Raw genomic sequence first — 24,482 nt, 5'->3', positions numbered from 1 at the left:
GGTTCATTTATCATTCCAAGGATATGTGCACACGTCAAGTATTTGGTGCAGAAAAAAATGCAGCATTCATTACGTGCATTTTTTTATGCGTTTTTCACATGCGCTTTTGGTGCAGATTTTTCCCCACTTGTTGGCTCAAAAACAGAAAGAATTGACATGCTGCAGATTTAAATCTGCAAGTCACAAATAAGCAATGTGTCCATGAGACTTCATATTCCTCATTTACTTTGCTGGCATCAGGAAACCCTTCAAATTTTGTGACAAATCTGCACAGAAAAAAATGTGACCAATCTACAAAGTGTGCACAGGCCCTAAGAGTCTAATTTAAGTAGCACAATATTTGTCTTATGGAAAATGGGTTGCTTAGGACATGCTACTATGACCCGATCCAGAGTGCTATTCTCTGTGACACTTTAACTTTGAGGTTTTTTTTCTCTTTCATTAGTTTCCCCTTGCAGCTAGAAAATGGGCAGGCAATGGAGTGTACCGTAGCCCAGTACTTCAAGCAAAAATACAGTTTGCAGCTAAAATATCCTCATTTGCCTTGTTTGCAAGTGGGTCAAGAGCAGAAGCACACCTATTTACCCCTTGAGGTAAGTGCTTTTACTAGGAAATGAGGTACTATATTGGCTATCAGAAGTAAAAAGTGTTATGATGCCCTACTCCTGGAGTGAGGAGGCAAATCTAGACTTTTTAATTAAAAAAAAAAAAATGGCCAGTTGAACAATTTTCAGATAGTCTCAACATATACACTCCTATTCTTTCACATTGATGAATTATTTATGTACATTTTTTCAGGTCTGTAATATTGTAGCTGGCCAGCGCTGCATCAAGAAGCTGACTGACAATCAGACCTCCACTATGATCAAAGCAACAGCCCGGTCTGCCCCCGACAGACAGGAAGAGATCAGTAGGCTGGTGAGTGTCTGTGTGGCTGCATCAACCAAGTGCAGACTTAATTATTAACAGGATTTCTTTTGCGCTTGTAAAGTGATGTATCTAAGGTAGGTAATGTAACAAAGTAGGGTCTGCATTGTACGATAACTATTTTTTTCCATTAAAAAAATAATAATTCACAAAATGTTAGCAGATCTGCTGGAATTTGTCATTGCCAGTAGTGTGAATAGTACCTATTATTGTGCTTTTGTGGATACCTAAAAGGGTTATCTCTGCACAGATATCCCCTGATATGTAGCCCCCACATATAAAGGTTGACAGGGTTATCCAAGATCAAACTATTTATGGTCAATCTTTATGATGGGCCGTCAGATTTTTGGGGGTGAGATTCTGCCCATCCTCCACCACCACAGCGGTAAGGATAGCTCCGTAGCCTCTTCAGTATTTTACACCGCTCCTTATAGGTGCATTAAATCTGCTCGGTAGTGGCTGTGCTGGGTATTCACATGTTGTATTTGTGTATGTATATGTAGCAGCCACATATGTGATGATATGTACTTTTATGTCCACAGGTGAAGAGTAATAGCATGGTGGGAGGACCAGACCCATATCTGAAAGAGTTTGGCATAGTTGTACATAACGAAATGACTGAGCTTACTGGCAGAGTGCTTCCAGCTCCAATGCTTCAGTATGGTGGCAGGGTAAGCATTTGCCTTTTATTACTTTTTTGTGTACCCACAAATTACACACACCTTGTTTGCAATGTTTGTATAGAAGGTGCAGTAGGGTGTGTGTGCTTTGTTGCATCTGAAGTGTATGGGTGGTTACTGACATATGTCAAAGATTATCAAAGTGCCTAAGTAATGGAGTTCATCCAGAGACCAGGTAGTGAGGGGCCAGATGCATGCATACACTTATTTAATGTTACCACCATGCCTTACCTAGACCTGTCACAAAACAAGCTGTCACTCCTTTTTGTGTAGTATGAAAACTGGAATAATTCTGGATTTTTTTTTTATGTAAACCGAAACAAAAACACCCAGAACATGTTAAAAAAAAACCATAAGCCTAAAGACCTGAATTATTTTTCTTCCTAGAACAAAACTGTGGCTACTCCAAACCAGGGCGTGTGGGACATGAGAGGGAAGCAGTTCTATGCTGGCATTGAAATCAAAGTTTGGGCCGTTGCTTGCTTTGCCCCTCAGAAACAATGCAGAGAAGACTTGTTAAAGTGAGTTTTAACTTGGCTTGTTTAGTTTGTAATGTTAATATTGGATAGTGGTTTAAGAATCTGTATATACTTGATTAAAGCACCACTCCAGCGTATTTTTTTTTCCTTTAGTGCTGGAGTGGTGCCACTAATCTAAGTTCCCTGCTCCATTATTATACTCACCACCTTATATCTTCAGCTCTTCCTGGCGCCGCTTTTGGTCCCGCTTCACCATCTTGTGACCAGAGCTAGATAACGATCACAAGATCTCAATGTAACTCTATTAGGGCCTCGTTCTTGTTCTCATAGACTTAAATTAAGTAGTGACTTTTGGCTCGCCCATCAAACAGTGGAGCGATACTGCTGGTCACAAACTGCTGGAGACCAACTGGAGCTGTGCTAATAACAGATGAAAATGGCTAGTGAATATGATATTAGGGGCAGGGAACTAAAACAGGTTGCACCACTCCAGCACTGCAATAATAATAAAAAAAAAAATTGAAAATCACAGATGTGGTGCTTTAAGCTTACAGGGATAGTTTTTTGTTCTATGTCACATGGTCCATTTTGCAGAAAAATACATTTTCTACTATTCCTCTTAAAGGGTAACTGTTATAGTTTTTATAGATTATTGGTGATGCATAGTGGTTTTGGACAAAACACATCTGTGAAGTCAACAGCTGCTGCAGGCGGTGTACAGGCTCAATAGGAAGTCTGTGAGTAGGTAATTTGATCGCCGGGGAGGGGGGGGGGGAGGAGGTCTCCTTCAGGACCCCGACCTTGCAGATCAGAAACATCATCGCTAGTCCTGTTGTTGCCATTAAACTTCTGTTAGAATAGACACTAATGCTCAAAACTAGGAGACTTGTCAGAGTCTACAGTTGGGGCCAAAAGTTTTGACAAAACTTTGGTTTTCTCAAAGATTGCTGCTTCAGTGTGTTTAGATTTTTTTTTTGTCAGATGTTTCTATTCTTGTACTGAAGTACAGTTAGGACTTGTTCACACACTGCGTTTTTGGCCCATGATTTTCAAGGATAAAAAAAACTTTGCACTTTTTATTCCCTTTGCTGGTACTGTAATTTCTGGAATCTCATGGAAATGCCGCTTGTTTTTTCCTTGAGGACTTGAACTATGAAAGCTTGGTTTTTTTTTTTGTTTTTTTCATCTTGAAATCTGCAGCATGTCAGTGCTTTAAGCGTTTTTCACCCACTTACATAAATGGCAAACCCCTCATCAGAAGTGCGTGTTTTTTTTTTTTTTTCTTTGCTATGCTGTGTTTTTCTTGCCAACACTTCAACTACTTGCAGCTAAATTTTCAGCAACAAAATCCAAACATATGCACATAACCTTATGGGCACTTAATAAGTTTTTAAAGTTTTATTGACTGTTATATCACGTTTATGCAAAGACACAGTATTGATAGTGTTGACTCTTATTTTTCATGACGTCTTCAATTCACCCTTTTACATGCTGAATATCAGCCTCTGGGCCAAGTCCTGACTGATTATTGACCACCCATTCTTGTCTGATCAGTGCTTGGAGTTTATCACAATATCTGAGTGTGCTTGTACGCCCACTCTTTGAGGATTGACCACACGTTCTCATTGGGATTGAGATCTGGGGCATTTCCTGGCCATGTATTTAAAATGTCAATGTTTTATTCACTGAGCCACTTAGTTAGCACTTTTGCCTTGTGACATGGTCTCCATCTTGCTGGGAAAAAAAGCATTGTTCATCACCACATTGCTTGATGTTTGGAAGAATATGTTCTTCTATTGGAGGATGTTAGATTCATGGCAATGTTCGTGCAAAATTGTGAGTGAGCCCCACTCCCTTGATTTGAAAAGCAAATTTACATATGAATGGTCTCTAGATGCTTTAGTGTAGGCATGACATAGGAAATGACACAGGAATCGTGGCAGTGCTCATATTTTCTTCTCCAGACACTCATTCTTCCAGATGGTCCCATACAGTCTGAAGGGGACTTCATCAGGGTAAATAACTTTACCCCAGTCCTCTGTAGTCTAAACCCTGTACTTCATACGGCATGTCAGTCTGTCCATAATGATTTTCTTGGAGAGAAATGGCTTCTTTGCTGACCTTCTTAACACTAGGCCAGCCTTCAAAAGTCTTCATTGCTGTGCTTGCAGATGCACTGACACCTGCCTGAGCAAGCTCTGCACTGATGTTAAACCGATCCCTTTGTTAAATACTCTTTAGGAGCTGATCCTGGCACTTGCTGAACTTTCTTGGGTGTTTTGAAAACTTTTTCACACCAATTAATCCTCTCTTTGAAGTTCTTTATGATCAGCTAAATGGTTAATATACAGAGGTAAGTGGTAATATCCTTGCTTGTAAAGCCCTTAGTGTGCAAAGCAATGATGGCTACCCATGTTTCCTTGGAGATGACCATGGTTAACAGAAGAAGACAATGATTCCAAGCACTAGCCCCTTTTAAAACTATTAGTCAGCTCTTTATAATTAATGAGAAGATCACTGAAATTATTTAAGCAGGTCACTTTGTGGTAGGACTGGAAATCAATGAAATTAGTCTTTTGGGATAACATCATTTATATTTTTCTTCCATGGCAAGAAATGTTTTTGCAATTCTAATTAATTTTCCCAAGGGGCCACGTGAGAGACCGTGACTGTTGTGGAGGCCTGAACCAATAGGCTGAAATTAATTCTGCTCAATATTAACATATTATAATTGTTTTATATTAATATTATTTACATTGCTTTAACCCAAGCCAATAGGGAAAAACTCCTACCAGAGCAGTTGGTGGAAGTCCTGGCGCCATACTTAACGAGGGAGCCACAAAAAGCCTACTATGATATAGCCTTACAGGACGCCAAAGAATATGCGAAATTGAAAACTCAAATTTTGGTGCTCTTGGGAATGACAATATCTGTCAGGGCACAACAGGTCCACCGCTGGGCATATCACCACCGTAATAATTACCCCCCCCCGCTCCCAAATGTTTCATCTGCTTCACCTTGTCCAAAAGTGGTTGCAGCCCGAGTCCTCTACCCCAGCACAGATGGTTGAACAAGTGGTAATGGACCTGTTTGTGTACTCCCTTCCAAGCCTGATGCAGACTTGCGTCGCCCATGAAGATTCCCCGGAATGCCGATGACTTGGTCTAAAGGGGTCAACGGTTCCTTGGGGAGGCAACCCACTCCATACTGCGGGGCGGAGGCTAAAAAGGTGGTGGGGCGTCCAAAGTCCAAGGGGGCGGCGGTGGTCATGCCCAGATCATATAGCTGACCATTGTCCCCTAACCACCGAGCAAATAGACTCTAGCATGGGATGCCGGTGTTCATTCTACACATATCCGGTGTATGGACTGTCCACCTGGCGAGAGACCCCAAGCTTTTCCCGTAAAATTGAATGGTCTGCAAATGACTGGACTACTAAGACTCGGGGACTTTGCTGACCCTCATGAGGGCCACACTTCCTCTCCAACTGATTTCTGGGAAGAAGGTGGGCATCCAATGCATTCACGGAGATGCTAAAGACTATCTGGTGGCCAAAGTGATCATTGAGATTGCCCAAGGTACTGAGTCCCATGAGGTTGGCGTGGTCCAGGATTTATTGCACCCAATTATCATAGGCCGGGACTTGGTGTTGTTTTGGGACTTGTGGGGGAGGGGCGGAGACCTTGATTGCTCGAGTAAGAGACAGGTTGACCCTAAAGAAGTCTCACCAGCTCCTGAGCTTGACTGGTTTCCCTTCTGCGTAATGGTGGTAGATGAGGAGGTAGTATCTCCGGAAGCCGACAGTTTTGGGTCCACCCAAAAAAGGGGCTTAACGCTCTTAAAAAAAGTGTTCAATAATGTAACTGTTATAAACGGCATAACACAGGAGCCAGGGGCTGACACCAGATTTCCTTATTTTATGATGGGACTTATTGTACCGGATTACTAAGGTCAGAAACGAAGTAGTGGCGCTATTGTTGGTACCAGGAACCTGTAGACGTAGGGTGTTGGACAGGGCCCATTCACATGTCTTGGTTGGCCATCTGGGTGTTGACAAAACCCAAGAATGGTTCAGGCGGAGGTTCTATTGGCCCAGATGTCACCGGGAAATGCTAGGGTACTGCAAGTCCTGTCCCACCTGCCAGTTAACCGCTCCCACCTCTCACTTTCATAATCCCTTCGTGCCGCTACCCTTCAAGGTATGGCAAGAAAGGGACCCCATTGAAACTCTGTTTGCTGGTTAAGCCAGGAGGGGACATTGAAGACGTCACAATAGCCGAGACGTTATTGAAGGCCCAAAAACAGCAATGTCGGGAATTTCTGCAACAAAACCGGGATCTGTTGTCAGAGGTGCCGGGGTGTACAAAGGTTTTGACGGAACCCTATGTGCTGGTGAATTTGAAGCCCTGCTGAATTCCAGAGGCCCGCTGAGAACTGCTCTCCAGGGAAGTGAAGCGTATGCTGAATCTCTGAGTCATTGAGGAATCTTAAGAGCGGGAGGTCTAACCTAATTGTCTTTGATCCAAAACCCGATGGAGAATGGAGATTCTGTAATGATTTCGGAAGCTGGGCGAAGTCTCCCAAATTCGAATCCAGTCTGATGCCACGTGTCGCTGTGCTGATCGAGAGACTTGGGCCGGCAAGGTACATAACCACCTTGGATCTAACAAAGGGATATTGACAAATCCCCATGTCACAAAAAGACAAGGGGAAGATTGCTTTCTCTATGCCCGACTGTGACTTCCAGTATGTCTGGATGCCGCTCGAACTGCAGGGAGCTCCGGCCACCTTCCAGAGGGCAATGAACCGGATCCTTGCACCCCGTAAAAATTACAGTGCAGCATACCTGGATGATATTCTAATCTTCAGCCTAGATTGGGGAAGTCATCTGGGAAAGGTCCAGGCTGTGTTTGATGCTCTCAGGAAGACGGGGTTCTCTATAAATCCAAAAAAAATGTGCCGGGGAAAAGCGAAAGAGGAGACCAAATACCTTGGATATGTAGTAGGTAGAGGCAAAATCAAACCTCAGATCAGTAAAGTGGACACAATCCAGAACTGGCCAAAACCACTCTCAAAAAGCAAGTTGGGGCCTTTCTGCGAATCGTGGGGTACTACAGGAGGTTCAGTCCAAACTTGCCATGGTGGCTGCACCTCTGATGGACATCATCTTTAAGGGGACAAAATCAGTCATGGCCAAATGGACGTTAGAGACGGCCTTTCAAGAACGATTACCCCCGACTTTAAGAAGGAATTTTTACTCCAAACGAACGCTTCAGAAGGCTGATTCGAAGTGGTCCTTTCTCAAGAGAAACAGAGGAGCATCCTGTTCTCTACCAGAGGAGCATCCTGTTCTCTACCGGAGCAGGAAACTATCAGCATGTGAGAAAAAATATTTCATTGTAGAAAAGGAATTCCTGGCCATAAAGTGGGCAGTGGACACATTGCGATACTATCTCTTGCAGCGAGAATTTCAATTTGTGTCAGACCATGACCCACTCAGGTGGATGAGGAAGGAAAAGGGGATAAATGCTTGTTACCCGCAGGTTTCTAGCCCTGCAAGATTTCCGCTTGCATGTAGAACATAGAGTTGGGAGTTGCATGGTAATGCCGATTCTCGCTCGAATATCCCTTGTCTAGTGGTAGAAGGTGCCAAGCCCACTGCTTTAGGCAAAGGGGGAGGTATGTAAGGTGGCTGTTTAAACATATAGTGGATGGGAGATAAACCTGGAGTAATGCTTTAGTGCATATAGGAATAAAAGTGGTTAAACGGCCATGACAGGTTGATTATGAGCAGCTCACCATATCTCCACTTCTGGGTGTGGTTCACCTGGTCCTTACGTGGTTTATGGAGATAAATAAACCAGCCCTTTTAAATAGAAGCTGTTCTTGTGATATCTTATATTGCTCCCAAGTGCTGTGGCTCAGTCTGGTTAAATGGAAAAGACTGAAAAGAGAGAGCGCACATTTTTAAAATATTTAATATTTTATGTGTGTGTACAACCCCTGGCAAAAATTATGGAATCACCGGGCTCGGAGGATGTTCATTCAGTTGTTTAATGTTGTTGAAAAAAAAGCAGATCTCTGACATGGCACAAAACTAAAGTCATTTCAAATGGCAACTTTAGGGCTAAAAGAAATCAAGATAAAAAATGTACTCAGTAAGGGTAATTTTTTTCAGACCAAGCACAGGGAAAACGTTAAGGAATCACTCAATTCTGAGGAAAAAATTATGGAATCATGAAAAACAAACACACAAAAGAACACTCCAATACATCACTAGTATTTGGTTGCACCACCTCTGGCTTTAATAACAGCTTGCAGTCTCTGAGGCATGGACTTAATGAGTGACAAACAGTACTCTTCATCAATCTGCCTCCAACTTTCTCTGATTGCTGTTGCCAGATCAGCTTTGCAGGTTGGAGCATTGTCATGGACCATTTTCTAAAACTTCCACCAAAGATTTTTAATTGGATTGAGATCCGAACTATTTGCAGGCCATGACATTGACCTTATGTGTCTTCTTTCAAGGAATGTTTTCACCGTTTTTGCTCTATGGCAGGATGCATTATCTTGAAAAATGATGTCATCACCCCCAAACATCCTTTCAATTGATGGCATAAAAAAAACTCTCCAAAATATCAATGTAAACTTGGGCATTTATTGAAGATGTAATGACAGCCATCTCTCCAGTGCCTCTACCTGACATGCAGCCCAATATCATCAATGACTGTGGAAATTTGCATGTTCTCTTCATGCAGTCATCTTTATAAATCTCATTGGAACGGCACCAAACATCATCACCTTGCCCAATGCAGATTCGCGATTCATCACTGAATATGACTTTCATCCAGTCATCCACAGTCCACGATTGCTTTTCCTTAGCCCATTGTAACCTTGTTTTTTTTCTGTTTAGGTGTTAATGATGGCTTATGTTTAGCTTTTCTGTATGTAAATCCCATTTCATTTAGGCGGTTTCTTACAGTTCGGTCAAAGACATTGAGTCTAGATTCCTCCCATTCGTTCCTCATTTTTTTTGTTGTGCATTTCCTGTTTTGGAGACATATTGCTTTAAGTTTCCGGTGCCACTTGTTGATTCTTCCCAAAAAATTTAGAATTTTATATCTTTGTTTGAAGCCAGAAATGTGGCAAAAGGTAGAAAAGTTCAAGGGGGCCCAAATACTTTCACAAGGCACTGTATATAAATATATAATATACACACACACACACACACACACACACACACACACACACACTGCTCAAAAGAATAAAGGAAACACTTAAACAACAGAATATAACTCCAAGTAAATCAAACTTCTGTGAAATCAAACTGTCCACTTAGGAAGCAACACTGATTGACAATCAATTTCACATGCTGTTGTGCAAATGGAATAGACAATAGATGGAAATTATTGGCAATTATCAAGACACCCTCAATAAAGGCGTGGTTCTGCAGGTGAGGACCACAGACCAGATCTCAGTACCAATGCTTTCTGGCTGTTGTTTTGGTCACTTTTGAATGTTGGTTGTGCTTTCACACATGTGGTAGCATGAGACAGACTCTACAACCCACCGAAGTTGCTCAGGTAGTGCAGCTCATCCAGGATGGCACATCAATGCGAGCTGTGGCAAGAAGGTTTGCTGTGTCTGTCAGCGTAGTGTCCAGAGGCTGGAGGCGCTACCAGGAGACAGGCCAGTACACCAGGAGACGTGGAGGGGGCCGTAGGAGGGCAACAACACAGCAGCAGGACCACTACCTCCGCCTTTGTGCAAGGAGGAACAGGAGGAGCACTGCCAGAGCCCTGCAAAATGACCTCCCGCAGGCCACAAATGGGCATGTCTGCACAAACTGTTAGAAACCGACTCCATTGAGGGTGGTATGAGGGCCCAACGTCCACAGATGGGGGTTGTGCTCACAGCCCAACACCGTGCAGGACGCTTGGCATTTGCCACAGAACACCAGGATTGGCAAAGTCGCCACTGGCGCCCTGTGCTCTTCACAGATGACAGCAGGTTCACACTGAGCACATGTGACAGACGTGACATAGTCTGGAGACGCCTTGGAGAGCGATCTGATGCCTGCAATATCCTTCAGCATGACCGGTTTGGCAGTGGATCAGTAATGGTGTGGGGTGGCATTTCTTTGGAGGGCCACATAGCCCTCCATGTGCTCGCCAGAGGTAGCCTGACTGCCATTAGGTACCGAGATGAGATCCTCAGACCCCTTGTGAGACAATATGCTGGTGCGGTTGGCACAGGGTGGTCCAAAAGTAGGTGGACAGAAAGTGTAATAAGGTTATGAGGGAGGAGATTTGTCAAACATGGTGTAAAGTGAAACTGGTTCAGTTGCCCTTAGCAACCAATCAGATTCCACTTTTCATTCCTCACAGACTCTTTGGAAAATGAAAGGTGGAATCCGATTGGTTGCTAAGGGCAACTGAGCCAGTTTCACAGATCTAGTTTTCACAGATCTCCCCCAAATCTGTTTTCTTTTCAGATAATTTAGATAACACATAATGGCAAATTAATTTAAATACAAATCAATGAAAATGGATTTTAACAGAGTATTAGAAATCTCAACATGCTGAAACCGTTAGAGCAAATTGGGTTGAAACATTTGGTACTCAAGCCCCAAAGAGACAAACCATTTAACGCATTCATGACAAATTCAATGCCACTGGCTCAATCTTTAATGCTCCAAAAACTGCTCGACCCAAAACAGTCTGTACAGAAGATAATAAACAACTTGTTGCTGAAACATTTGTTCAGAGTCCAAAAAAGTCCACCAGAAGAGCCTCTTTGGAATTGGGAATTTCACGAGCTTCTATCATGCGAATCCTGAAATCTATTGGGTGGAAAGCTTATCGTCCACGTCTAATTCATGGTTTATTGGAGGATGATCCAGACCGGCGGCTGCAATTTAGTGAGATTATGCTTAATGAAATGCTTAACGAACATGCATTTAACATTAGAGCAACAACTAAATGAGCCTGGTGTCAATGTTTGGGGTGGTATTACAAGTTTTGGTGTTTTAGGACCAATATTTTTTGATGGAACAGTCACAGGAGATAATTATCTTGAAATTCTAATGAATCGAGTTGTTCCCCAGTTACAGCAACAGCCTAATTCAAATTACCTTTATTTCCAACAAGATGGGGCTCCTCCACATTATTCAAGAGTAGTCCGCGAGTATCTTGATGAAACATTTCCTGATAAAAGGATTGGCCAAAGAGGCCACTTCATTGGCTGCCACGTTCACCAGACTTGACCCCAATGGATTTTTTCTTTTGGGGAGTGCTCAAGGACAAAGTTTATAGTCGAAAACCAAAAAGTGTCAGTGATTTGAAAAATTACATAAGAGATGCATTTCAAGAAATTAATACCCAAAGAGACTTGTTCAAAACGTTTGTCGAAGCGTAAGAGGCAGACTTCAAAGCTGTGCAAATTGTAATGGAAAACCGTTTGAGCACCTGCGTTGATAAAGTTTAAGGGCTTTTGTATTGTTTAGAATAAAATTTAATTGTCAATGTTATGCTTGTGTTAGTAAATAACATTTATTTTGATTTCTATATAAAATTATATTTTCTGTCCACCTACTTTTGGACCACCGTGTATAATATGTATACATACAGTACAGACCAAAAGTTTGGTCACACCTTCTCATTTAAAGATTTTTCTGTATTTTCATGACTATGAAAATTGTACATTCACACTGAAGGCATCAAAACTATGAATCCACACATGTGGAATTATATACTTAACAAAAAAGTGTGAAACAACTGAAAATATGTCTTATATTCTAGGTTCTTCAAAGTAGCCACCTTTTGCTTTGATGACTGCTTTGCACACTCTCGGCATTCTCTTGATGAGCTTCAAGAGGTAGTCACCGGAAATATTTTTCACTTCACAGGTGTGCCCTGTCAGGTTTAATAAGTGGGATTTCTTGCCTTATAAATGGGGTTGGGACCATCAGTTGTGTTGTGCAGAAATCTGGTGGATACACCGCTCATACTCCTACTGAATAGACCGTTAGAATTTGTATTATGGCAAGAAAAAAGCAGCTAAGTAAAGAAAAATGAGTGGCCATCATTACTTTAAGAAATGAAGGTCAGTCAGTGCGAAAAATTAGGAAAACTTTGAAAGTGTCCCCAAGTGCAGTTGCAAAAACCATCAAGTGCTACAAAGAAACTGGCTCACATGAGGACCGCCCCAGGAAAGGAAGACCAAGAGTCACCTCTGCTTCTGAGGATAAGTTTATCTGAGTCACCAGCCTCAGAAATCGCAGGTTAACAGCAGCTCAGATTAGAGACCAGGTCAATGCCACACAGAGTTCTAGCAGCAGACACATCTCTACAACAACGGTTAAGAGGAGACTTTGTGCAGCAGGCCTTCATGGTAAAATAGCTGCTAGGAAACCACTGCTAAGGACAGGCAACAAGCAGAAGAGACCTGTTTGGGCTAAAGAACACAAGGAATGGACATTAGACCAGTGGAAATCTGTGCTTTGGTCTGATGAGTCCAAATTTGAGAGCTTTAGTTCCAACCACAGTGTCTTTGTGCGACGCAGAAAAGGTGAACGGATGGACTCTACATGCCTGGTTCCCACCGTGAAGCATGGAGGAGGTGTGATGGTGTGGGGGTGCTTTGCTGGTGACACTGTTCAGGATTTATTCAAAATTGAAGGCATACTGAACCAGCATGGCTACCACAGCATCTTGCAGCGGCATGCTATTCCATCCGGTTTGCGTTTAGTTGGACCATCATTTATTTTTCAACAGGACAATGACCCCAAACACACCTCCAGGATGTGTAAGGGATATTTGACCAAGAAGGAGAGTGATGGGGTGCTACGCCAGATGACCTGGCCTCCACAGTCACCAGACCTGAACCCAATCGAGATGGTTTGGGGTGAGCTGGACCGCAGAGTGAAGGCAAAAGGGCCATCAAGTGCTAAGCATCTCTGGGAACTCCTTCAAGATTGTTGGAAGACCATTTCCGGTGACTACCTCTTGAAGCTCATCAAGAGAATACCAAGAGTGTGCAAAGCAGTCATCAAAGCAAAAGGTGGCTACTTTGAAGAACCTAGAATATAAGACATATTTTCAGTTTCACACTTTTTTGTTAAGTATATAATTCCACATGTGTTAATTCATAGTTTTGATGCCTTCAGTGTGCATGTACAATTTTCATAGTCATAAAAATACAGAAAAATCTTTAAATGAGAAGGTGTGTCCAAACTTTTGGTCTGTACTGTATGTATACATATTATACACGGTGGTCCAAAAGTAGGTGGACAGAAAATAACATTTATTTTGATTTCTATATAAAATTATATTTACTAACACAAGCATAACATTGACAATTAAATTTTATTCTGAACAATACAAAAGCCCTTAAATTTCATCAACGCAGGTGCTCAAACTGTTTTCCATTACAATTTGCACAGCTTTGAAGTCTGCCTCTTACGCTTATATATAATATTTTCTAATATATAAAGCTGAATGTGTGTGTATGTATGTGTGTATGTCTGGGATTGGCATCTGCACCGTCGCAGCTACAGCCACAAAACTTTGCACAGTCACACGTCTGGACCCCGAGAGCGTCATAGGCTATGTTGTGAGGTGAAATTTTAACCCCGCGCGTTCCAATTCACCAAACAATTTTGCCCCTTTCTACATAATGGGGAAAAAATGAAAGGAAAAGTGTTGGAGACAAATTGACAGCTGCCACATGTGAACAAGGGAGAATTAAAGAATGAGAGTGATGGCGCCAAAGAGTATATACCGTACAGTTGCTAAGGCGGGGCCCCGACATGGGATATTCATACTCACCACACACGGGGATATGAACACACACACTACCACGTGCTTGAACACATATACCACCCTCAGCACACACAAAACTCATCTCACAAAGATTTATCAGGCTGCCAATAGCAACCAATCACAGCTCAGCTTCTATTTTGCTACAGTTAATTAATCTGAGCTCTGATTGGTTAATATAGGCAACAAAGGACATTCTCAGTATAACAAAGCACAAGGACTTCCTCCTCACATCCTCTTTCTAAAACCTGGAGCACCTATTCTGCTATTGAGAAATTTGGATCCACCAAAGCTGTGTAATGGAACAAGACTCTTGATTAAGAACCTGTTTCCACATGTAATTGAGGCAACCATTTTGACAGGATGTGCCACAGGAGAAGATGTTTTCATTCCAACAATTCTTCTCATTCCACATGATTTGCCTTTAGATTTTAAACGCCTCCAGTTTCCTGTTCGACCAGCATTTGCTATGTCCAACAACAAGGCTCAGGGACAGTCCTTGAAAGTAGTTGGAATCGATTTACAATCTCCATGCTTTTCTCATGGTCAACTTTATGTGGCCTGTTCAAGAGTTGGAACAGCCAAAAATCTGTTCGTGTTTGCACCTGAAGGAAGAACTAAGAATGTCATTTATCAATAGGCTCTCGAATAAGGAGTAGAAGATTACTTCACATTACTTGGTCAATTTAGTTAAATCTGTGTGGTATATCTCTGGTGTTGAAATATACAGCACAGACCAAAAGTTTGGACACACCTTCTCATTTAAAGATTTTTCTGTATTTTCATGACTATGAAAATTGTACATTCACACTGAAGGCATCAAAACTATGAATTAACACATGTGGAATTATATACTTAACAAAAAAGTGTGAAACAAGTGAAAATATGTCTTATATTCTAGGTTCTTCAAAGTAGCCACCTTTTGCTTTGAGGACTGCTTTGCACACTCTTGGCATTCTCTTGATGAGCTTCAAGAGGTAGTCACCGGAAATGGTCTTCCAACAATCTTGAAGGAGTTCCCAGAGATGCTTAGCACTTGTCGGCCCTTTTGCCTTCACTCTGCGGTCCAGCTCACCCCAAACCATCTCGATTGGGTTCAGGTCTGGTGACTGTGGAGGCCAGGTCATCTGGCGTAGCATCCCATCACTCTCCCTCTTGGTCAAATAGCCCTTACACAGCCTGGAGGTGTGTTTGGGGTCATTGTCCTGTTGAAAAATAAATGATGGTCCAACTAAATGCAAACCGGATGGAACCTAATGCCGCTGCAAGATGTTGTGGTAGCCATGCTGGTTCAGTATGCCTTCAATTTTGAATAAATCCTGAACAGTGTCACCAGCAAAGCACCCCCACACCATCACACCTCCTCCTCCATGCTTCACGGTGGGAACCAGGCATGTAGAGTCCATCCGTTCACCTTTTCTGCGTCGCACAAAGACACGGTGGTTGGAACTAAAGATCTCAAATTTGGACTCATCAGACCAAAGCACTAATTCCCACTGGTCTAATGTCCATTCCTTGTGTTCTTTAGCCCAAACAAGTCTCTTCTGCTTGTTGCCTGTCCTCAGCTGTGGTTTCCTAGCAGCTATTTTACCATGAAGGCCTGCTGCACAAAGTCTCCTCTTAACCGTTGTTGTAGAGATGTGTCTGCTGCTAGAACTCTGTGTGGCATTGACCCGGTCTCTAATCTGAGCTGCTGTTAACCTGCGATTCTGAGGCTGATGATTCGGATAAACTTATCCTCAGAAGCAGAGGTGACTCTTGGTCTTCCTTTCCTGGGGCGGTCCTCATGTAAACCAGTTTCTTTGTAGCTCTTGATGGCTTTTGCAACTGCACTTGGGGACACTTTCAAAGTTTTCCCAATTTTTCGAACTGACTGACCTTCATTTCTTAAAGTAATGATGGCCACTCGTTTTTCTTTACTTAGAATTTGTATTATGGCAAGAAAAAAGCAGCTAACAGTCTATTCAGTAGGACTATCAGCTGTGTATCCACCAGACTTCTGCACAACACAACTGATGGTCCCAACCCGATTTATAAGGCAAGAAATCCCACTTATTAAACCTGACAGGGCACACCTGTGAAGTGAAAATCATTTCCGGTGACTACCTCTTGAAGCTCATCAAGAGGATGCCAAGAGTGTGCAAAGCAGTCATCAAAGCAAAAGGTGGCTACTTTGAAGAACCTAGAATATAAGACATATTTTCAGTTGTTTCACACTTTTTTGTTAGGTATATAATGCCACATGTGTTAATTCATAGTTTTGATGCCTTCAGTGTGAATGTACAATTTTCATAGTCATGAAAATACAGAAAAATCTTTAAATGAGAAGGTGTGTCCAAACTTTTGTGTCTCATGCTGCACATAACACATCTGCATCTCTGACTGCTATGGGCATAAAAGGGGACAAACTTATGGTGTGGGACCCATGCTCCCCTGACCTCAACCCCTTTGAGAACCTCTGGAGCATCATTAAAAGGAGTGTCTATGATGGCGGGAGGCAGTTCACATCTAAGCAACAGCTCTGGGAGGGTATTCTGTCCTCATGCAAAACAATTGAAGCAGAAACCATCCAAAACCTGACAAATTCAATGGACGAGAGAGTTCAGAAGCTCCTTTCGAACAAGCGGTCCTATGTGCAAATGTAACATCACCTAGAATAAAGTTTTGAGTTGAAAACTGTTTGATTTCAGTTTGTAATAACCTGCTAATGCTTATAATTTCAAAAATGACCATTTTTTTTGTTCTTTATTAAAATGAAAAGGCTGAAAACTCTGCTGTGCATAATAATTTGGAACGTGCAGTTTGAGTGCAGTTTGAGTTTTTTATTTTTTTAAAAATATACTGTTATCATAGGCAGTTTGTACAAAAACCTTACAATTGTACTCTAATAGTTATTTGACTGGAAAATTACAATGACTGCAATTCATATAGGTAATTTGGGAAAATCTGAGAAAATATTATTTGCATAATAATTTGGAACACAGTGTATATATCTATCTGCATACACAAACACACAGTGTGCAGAATTATTAGGCAAGTTGTATTTTAGAGGATTATTTTTATTATTGATCAACAACTATGTTCTCAATCAACCCAAAAGACTCCTAAATATCCAAGCTTAATATTTTTGGAAGTTGGAGTGGTTTTTTTTTTTAGATTTGGCTATCTTAGGAGGATATCTGTTTGTGCAGGTAACTATTACTGTGCAGAATTATTGGGCAACTTAATAAAAACCAAATATAATCCCTCTCACTTGTTTATTTTCACCAGGTAAATCAATATCAGTGCACAAAATTTAGAAATAAACATTTCTGACATGCAAAAACAAAAAAATTAGTGATCAATATAATACCAGTACCCCACCTCCACCTTGCTGGCGTCTGAGTCGGAGTGGAGCTCTCTGCCCTTTACTGATCCAGCCTCTGGCCCATCCATCTGGCCCATCAAGAGTCACTCTCATTTCATCAGTCCATAAAACCTTTGAAAAATCAGTCTTAAGATATTTCTTGGCCCATTCTTGACGTTTTATCTTATGTTTCTTGTTCAAAGGTGGTCGTTTTTCAGCCTTCCTTACCTTGGCCATGTCCCTGAGTATCGCACACCTTGTGCTTTTTGATACTCCAGTAACGTTGCAGCTCTGAAATATGGCAAAACTGGTGGCGAATGGCATCTTGGCAGCTTCACGCTTGATTTTCCTCAATTCATGGGCAGTTATTTTGCGCCTTTTTTGGCCAACACGCTTCTTGCGACCCTGTTGGCTATTTGCCATGGAACGTTTGATTGTTCGGTGATCACTCTTCAAATGTATGGAAATTTCAAGACTGCTGCATCCCTCTGCAAGACATCTCACAATTTTGGAGTTTCAGAGCCCGTCAAATCTCTCTTCTGACCCATTTTTCCAAAAGAAAGGAAGTTGCCTAATAATTAAGCACACCTTATATAGGGTGTTGATGTCATTAGTCAACACCCCTCCTCATTACAGAGATGCACATCACCAGATTTACTTAATTGGTACTTGGCTCTCAAGCCTATGCAGCTTGGAGTAGGACAACATGTATAAAAAGTATTAAAGTTTTCAAAATATGCATTTGCCTAATAATTCAGCACACAGTGTATAGCTCAGATGGGCAATGCTTGCGCTGTTGTGTCCATCAGGCGGGCATGGTGGCAGCCTGTACCCTGTGACCCCTGCAGGCCTGTACTCTGCGCAGGTCACTAAAGAGGTTGGTACTTGCTGTCAGGTGTCACAATGGAGTCTGTCGTGTCAGGGATTGCTAGTTATGCAATTCCCTAGTACAGAGGGAATGTGACAGGAGGGGGCACAGAGATGAAGGCAGGTGGCGGCAGAGAAGGAGGGCGTGATCCAAGGAGCAGAGTACAGGCAGCGGCTGGAGCGAATGAAGGAGAGGGAGAAGGGTTTATGAATGTGATGTCACTAAGTGAGGGGAGAATGCCGTGTATATAATATGTACTATGCAAGTGATCAGCCTGCAAAAAGATCAAAGTCCCATAGTGGGACAAAGTGTAAAAGTAAGAAAAAAAGTATCAAACTGTAAATAAAAATTGTAGAAATATTTATGAAGAAAATAATCCAAAAAAATTATAAGGGTATGTGCACACGATGCAGAAATGAAGCAGAAAATTTCTGCATCATTTCTGCATCTCCCTGGCAGAAAAAACGCATGCAGATTGTGCATGCGTTTTTCCTGCAGAATACATGCGGATCCACATGCAGATTCACATGCGTTTCCGCATGCAGATTGACAAGCGCTTTCCAGGCGATTTTAGCATCACTTGGAAAGTGCTTGACAACTAGGTCACACTATATAAATCCATGCAAACAGCATGGATTTATATAGTGTGACCCGAGAGAGTGTATATACTTACCTCCGATGGCCCGCGCTGTCCTGCTCAATCTGTTCTCCCGGCTGCCGGCAACTTTGAATTGAAAGACCTGCCGACGTCAGCGTCACGTGACCCGTCACATGACTCTGACGTCACCGCAGGTCCTACAACTCACTGTAAAAGTGCCGGGAACCAAGCGGGAGCGCTGCGCGGGCCGACAGATGGTAAGAATACATTTATTTTTTATTTTATTCTTCTTTTACAGCTTTTTTAATGGTACCTGGGTGTGGATGAGACTCTCCTCTCCTCCACACCCGGGTACCATCCGCACATTAGAACGCACCAATTACGCAAGTACAAATGCTGTCTTGCGGAATTGGCGCGTTCTAATGCAAGTCAATGGCGGCGAAATCGCCGCGTTTCCGCAAAATTAATTGACATGCTGCGGATTTTTGACCGCAGCGTTAACGCTGCGGAAAAATCCGCATCATGGGCACAGCACATGCGGATTTCCATTGGGGAACATTGCTTCCCTTCTACCATGCGTTTTTCATGCGTTTCCGCGGCGTTTACGCAACTGCAAAAACGCCGCGGAAACGCATGAAATACGCATCGTGTGAACACAGCCTAAATATACTGTACCCATAAATAAAATAATATTATGGAAAAAAACAAACAATAAAAGTACACATATTTGGTATCGCCGCATCCGGAAGACCTGACCTATAAAACTGTCCCACTAGTTAACCCCTTTAGTGAACACGGTAAAAAAAATGAAGCAAAAAACAATGCTTTATCATCATACCGCCAAACAAAAAATGGAATAAATCGAAATCAAAAAGACTAATGTAAATAAAAATGGTACCGCTGAAAACATCCTCTTGTCCTGCTAAAAACAAGCCGCCATACAGCTCCATCAGCCAAAAAATAAAAAAGTTGGAGCTCTCAGAATAAAGAATAAAACGATACAATAAAATTATTTTTTCTATAAAATAATTTGTGTAAAGGCGCCAAAACATAAAAAAAAAAATATAAATGCGGTACTGCTGTAAACGTACTGACTCGAAGAATAAAGCTCTGCCTTATCAATTTCACCACATGCGGAACGGCATAAAAAAAAAAACAATTCCTGAATTGTTGGTTTTTGATAATTCTGCCTCCCAAAAATTGGAATAGCAAGCGATCAAAAAATGTCACCCGCCTGAAAATGGTACCAATAACAACGGCAACTTGTCCCGCAAAAAACGAGCCATCATATGACACTGAAATATGGAAAAATTATAGCTCTCAAAATTTGGCGATGCAAAAACTAGTCTTTGCAAAAAAAAAAAAAGTTTTTTTTTTTTGTGTGTGACAGCTGTCATTCATAGACCCAATATGAATCTGGTATCGCTGTAATCGCACCGACCCGAAGAATAAAGTCGTCTATTCACTTATACTGCACGAGGCACGACGTAAAAATTAATCTTTAGGGTTGGGGTTGTGCTAGGGTTAGGGTTGTGTTGGGGTTGGGATTTTTTCAAAAGTAAAAAAAAAAATGACGACGATATGGTGACTAGTCTTGAGCGCAAGTGCTCGCTACTTGAGTTTGCATCGGGTGCTCGGGTATGCGCCAAGTATCGCGGCTGCTCGAGTGACATGCTCGAATCTCTGCCCCATATGTTTTTGTCACGCTGTCTCTGTATACTGGAGGTAGGGGGCCTAAGCTGACCCTAAGCTGGGGCCCTGACTAATCCCTCAACCTGGAGGTACTGTTAAAGGTACAGAGGTCCAGGCCGCCAGCGTAACCCCTACCTCCTGAGGATCCCTGCACCTAAGTAATCTAGTCCTGAGAAGGACCCCGATCACAACAAAAGGGGACAAGTAATAATATGCCCACACACAGTACTTAGACGAACGAGACAGTACAAGGGAAAAACCAAGACCACCTTGCATACAACAACTACACAACTACAACAGAGGGAACACCAACGGGAAAGGAGATAAATGATAAAGCGAGGAAGGGAAAAGACACTCCAAATACACTTATCTCAGAAACTCCAAACACCACGATCCGCTCTGTAAGTCTGAATGAAATGCTTTCACCGACACTTCCCAAACAGACCAGCAGGCATTTGAAGGAGTCTCACTACAGAAATATTGATTGCAGCTGGGCGAGGCTGGACCTCGTCTAGCACAGAGAGAGAGAGAATTAACTCCCTCACTGCCGAAAAACACAAAGCACCAACAAGTCAGCTGCGAGAAGTCAGGCTGTGTACTCGTGACGATCTTCGTGGCGACACACCCGTGACAGTTTTGCAGCGGTTATACGCCCATAAAAACCTCACGGGGATTGCCTGCCATGCACGAGCGATCCCTGCATGTTTTTTTTTTGGGTATCTAATAACCGTGAAACATGCGGGGCAGGGACTCGAGCATCCGCGATACATGGTACATACCCGAGTACCTGATGCAAACTCAAGTAGCGAGCACTTGCGCTCAGGACTAATGACGACTTATTCGATATGATGACCTAATGTTATCAAATTCTGTGTCCTACTTCTGGGTTCGATATGTTCACTATACCCCTTGATGATCTACTTGAGGGGTGTAGTTTCCAAAATGGGGTCACTTGTGGGGGGGTTTCCCTCTGTTTAGGCGCATCAGGGGCTCTCCAAATGCGACATGGCGTCCGCTCAAGATTCCTGCCAATTTTGCGTTCAAGAAGTCACACAGTGCTTCTGAACCCTGCTGAGTGCCCAGTGTATTTTCCCCACATATGGGGTATCGATGTACTCAGGAGAAATTGCACAACAGTTTTTGGGGTCCATTTTCTCCTCTTACCCTTGTGAAAATAAAAAATTTGGGGCTAAAATCATTTTTGTGGAAAAAGTTAGATTTTTTTTATTTTCACGGCTTTACATTATAAACTCTGAAGCACCTTGGGGTTCAAGGTGCTCACTACACATCTAGATAAGTTCCATGAGGGGTTTAGTTTCCAAAATGGTGTCACTTGTGGGGGGTTTCCACTGTTTAGGCACATCAATGGCTCCCCAAATGCAACATGGCGTCCGCTAATTATTCAAACAAATTTTACAATCAAAAAGTCAAATGGCGCCCCTTCTCTTCTGAGCCCTGACGTACTCCCAAAAAGTGTTTTTCCCCCACATATGGGGTATCTGCGTGCTCAGGAGAAATTGCACAACAAATTTTGGAGTCCATTTTTTCCTAATACCCTTGCAAAAATAAAAAAAATTGGGTCTAAAGTAACATTTTTCTGAATAAAAGGTAAATGTTCATCTTTTTCTTCCACATTCCAAAATTCCTGTGAAGCACCTGAAGGGTTAATAAACTTCTTGAATGTGGTTTTGAGCACCTTGAGGGGTGCACTTTTTAGAATTGTCTGTTTTGGATATTTTCTGTAGTAAAGGCCCCTCAAAGTCATTTCAAATGTGATGTTGCCCCTAAAAAAAAAAAAAAAAAAAATGGTTTTGTAAATTTTGTTGGAAAAATGAGAAATTGTTGGTCAACTTTTTACCCTTATAACTTTCTAACAAAAAAAAAATGTTGGTTCTAAAATTGTGCTGATGCAAAGTAGACATGTGGGAAATTTTGTTTTTATTAATTATTTTGTGTGGCATATCTCTGATTTAAGGGCATTAAAATGTTAAAAACTGCGAAATTTTCAAAATTTTTTATTTTAATTTTATTTTTTTTCCCCCACAAATAAACAAGTGATATCGAAGAAATTTTTCCACAATCATGAAGTACAATATGTCACGAAAAAACAATCTCAGAATCAGGGGGATCCATTGAAGCATTCCAGAGTAATTACCTCATAAAGTGACAGTGGTCAGAATTGTAAAAATTGGCCTTGTCGTTAACGTGCAAACCACCCTGCGGGGTAAAGGGGTTAACTAAATACTACAGTAATCAACTTAATTTAACCCCTTAGTGATCAAGCTGCATTTTTCAAATCTATCCTGTCACTTTGTGGCAATAACTCTGGAATGTTTCACTATATAACAGTGATTTTGAGATTTTGAGATTGAGTTTTCGTCACACATTATACTTTATGTTGGTGGTAAATTTAGGTCAACATGTTTTGCGTTTATTTTTAAAAATATTAGCTATATGACAAAAAATGAGCCATTTTTAAATTGTTTTTATCTTTTAAATCCAGAGAGTCAGGCTAAGTTCACACGATGTGTTTTTGATGCGTTTTCACGGCGGTTTTCCTGTCGCGGAAACGCTTGTTAATAGGTCTGCCAGGTACTGAAATGCGAATTCGGATGTGCTGTGCATATGATGCGGAAATTTCTGCTCCGGGATTGCATTGTGGTAAAAACTGCAGCATGACCATTGTTTGGTCGTTTCCGCCGTGAAATCGCGGCCATTGACTTACATTGAATCGCAGCAAACCCGTAGGTATAATATCTATACCTGCAGATATGCTGCGTTTCAGTGAAAGTCAATGGGTGCGAAATCGCGCCAGAAACGCGCTGCGGGTGGTACCCATGTTGGGAGAGGAGGACTACATCTCCTCTCATCTGACTGCTGCTCTCACTGATAACAGCGAGAGTGACGTGGATGGGAGGAGCAGTAGTCTGCTCTGCCCAGCCTGCGTGCCTGCGGTAAAAAAAGAAACCTTATACTCACTTGTCTGGCTGTCCCTGGTGTCCTCCTCGTCCCCGGCGATGCCATCTCCCCTGCGGCTAGCGGTATACTGCAGGGAGCGGGCTCGCTCCACGCAGTGTACCGAGCTGCCAAGACCTGCGCTGACTGCACTGATCAGCGGATGGTCGCGTGACCGGTCAGCGGATGGTCGCGTGACCGGTCAGCGGATGGTCGCGTGACCGGTCAGCGGATGGTCGCGTGACCGGTCAGCGGATGGTCGCGTGACCGGTCAGCGGATGGTCGCGTGACCGGTCAGCGGATGGTCGCGTGACCGGTCAGCGGATGGTCGCGTGACCGGTCAGCGGATGGTCGCGTGACCGGTCAGCGGATGGTCGCGTGACCTGACCCTGGGAACATTCTCAAGAATGTTCCCAGGGTGGTAAGCTCACTGGGGCTGATCTTCAGCTGATCAATCCCAGTGACCTCCTGCAGCATGTATACTGACAGGAGTGATTTTACACCCCTGTCAGTATACAATGCTGTCTTCTACAGCAGTGACATCAGTGATTTCTGATGTCACTGTTGTAGAAGTGACCCAGATCGCCGTGGGCCACTCGGCGTAATCGTGGACTACGTAGTTGACGGCGAACAGGTGAGAGATATAATTGTTTGGGTTTTTTTTAAAACTTTTTTTTAGAAGATCGATGGCTTCGCGGACGGAGTGTAATAAAAAAAATTGTAGAACCGTGTGTTTTTTATTTCATTAAAATACTTTATTCTGGCCGTGTCTTTTATTGAAAAAGCGGCGACCATTTTACTACACAGTTTGTAATGGGGGCATCTTATGAACGCCTCTCCATTACTAACCTGGGATTCACGTCAGCCGCCAATACAATGCTGACGTGATCCCCAACGCCATTAGTCCACAGGGCAGTGGGAAGAGCGGAGGCTAAGCGCCAGATTTGGCACATTTTATGGATGCTCCATTTCTGGGACTGCTGAGGGGTGGTATTAATAGCCGCGGAGGGGGCTAGTATGCATGGCCCCTTCCCTGGCTATTAATATCAGCCCGCAGCTGTCTAGTTTAGCCTTTGCTGGTTAGATTTTATAGGGGGACCCTACGTCAATTTGTTTTC

The 24,482-nt window shown here is 42.5% G+C and overlaps 1 protein-coding gene across 2 annotated transcripts in view; it reads left to right on the top strand.

Annotated features, from left to right (window-relative positions):
• AGO4 (argonaute RISC component 4) overlaps positions 1 to 24,482 on the top strand; it is a 69,770-nt gene that overhangs the window by 30,373 nt on the left and 14,915 nt on the right. For both annotated transcript variants that reach the window (XM_073665938.1, XM_073665939.1), the window contains exons 8-11: positions 446 to 593; positions 799 to 918; positions 1,470 to 1,598; positions 1,995 to 2,128. In XM_073665938.1, coding sequence (XP_073522039.1) covers positions 446 to 593; positions 799 to 918; positions 1,470 to 1,598; positions 1,995 to 2,128 — 531 coding nt within the window. The remainder of the gene's footprint in view (positions 1 to 445; positions 594 to 798; positions 919 to 1,469; positions 1,599 to 1,994; positions 2,129 to 24,482) is intronic.

The sequence above is a fragment of the Phyllobates terribilis genome, unplaced genomic scaffold, assembly GCF_046119375.1.
Source record: "Phyllobates terribilis strain yellow unplaced genomic scaffold, ASM4611937v1 Scaffold_2__4_contigs__length_985480577, whole genome shotgun sequence".
Taxonomy (NCBI): domain Eukaryota; kingdom Metazoa; phylum Chordata; class Amphibia; order Anura; family Dendrobatidae; genus Phyllobates; species Phyllobates terribilis.
This window is presented reverse-complemented; position numbering and strand designations above follow the sequence as displayed.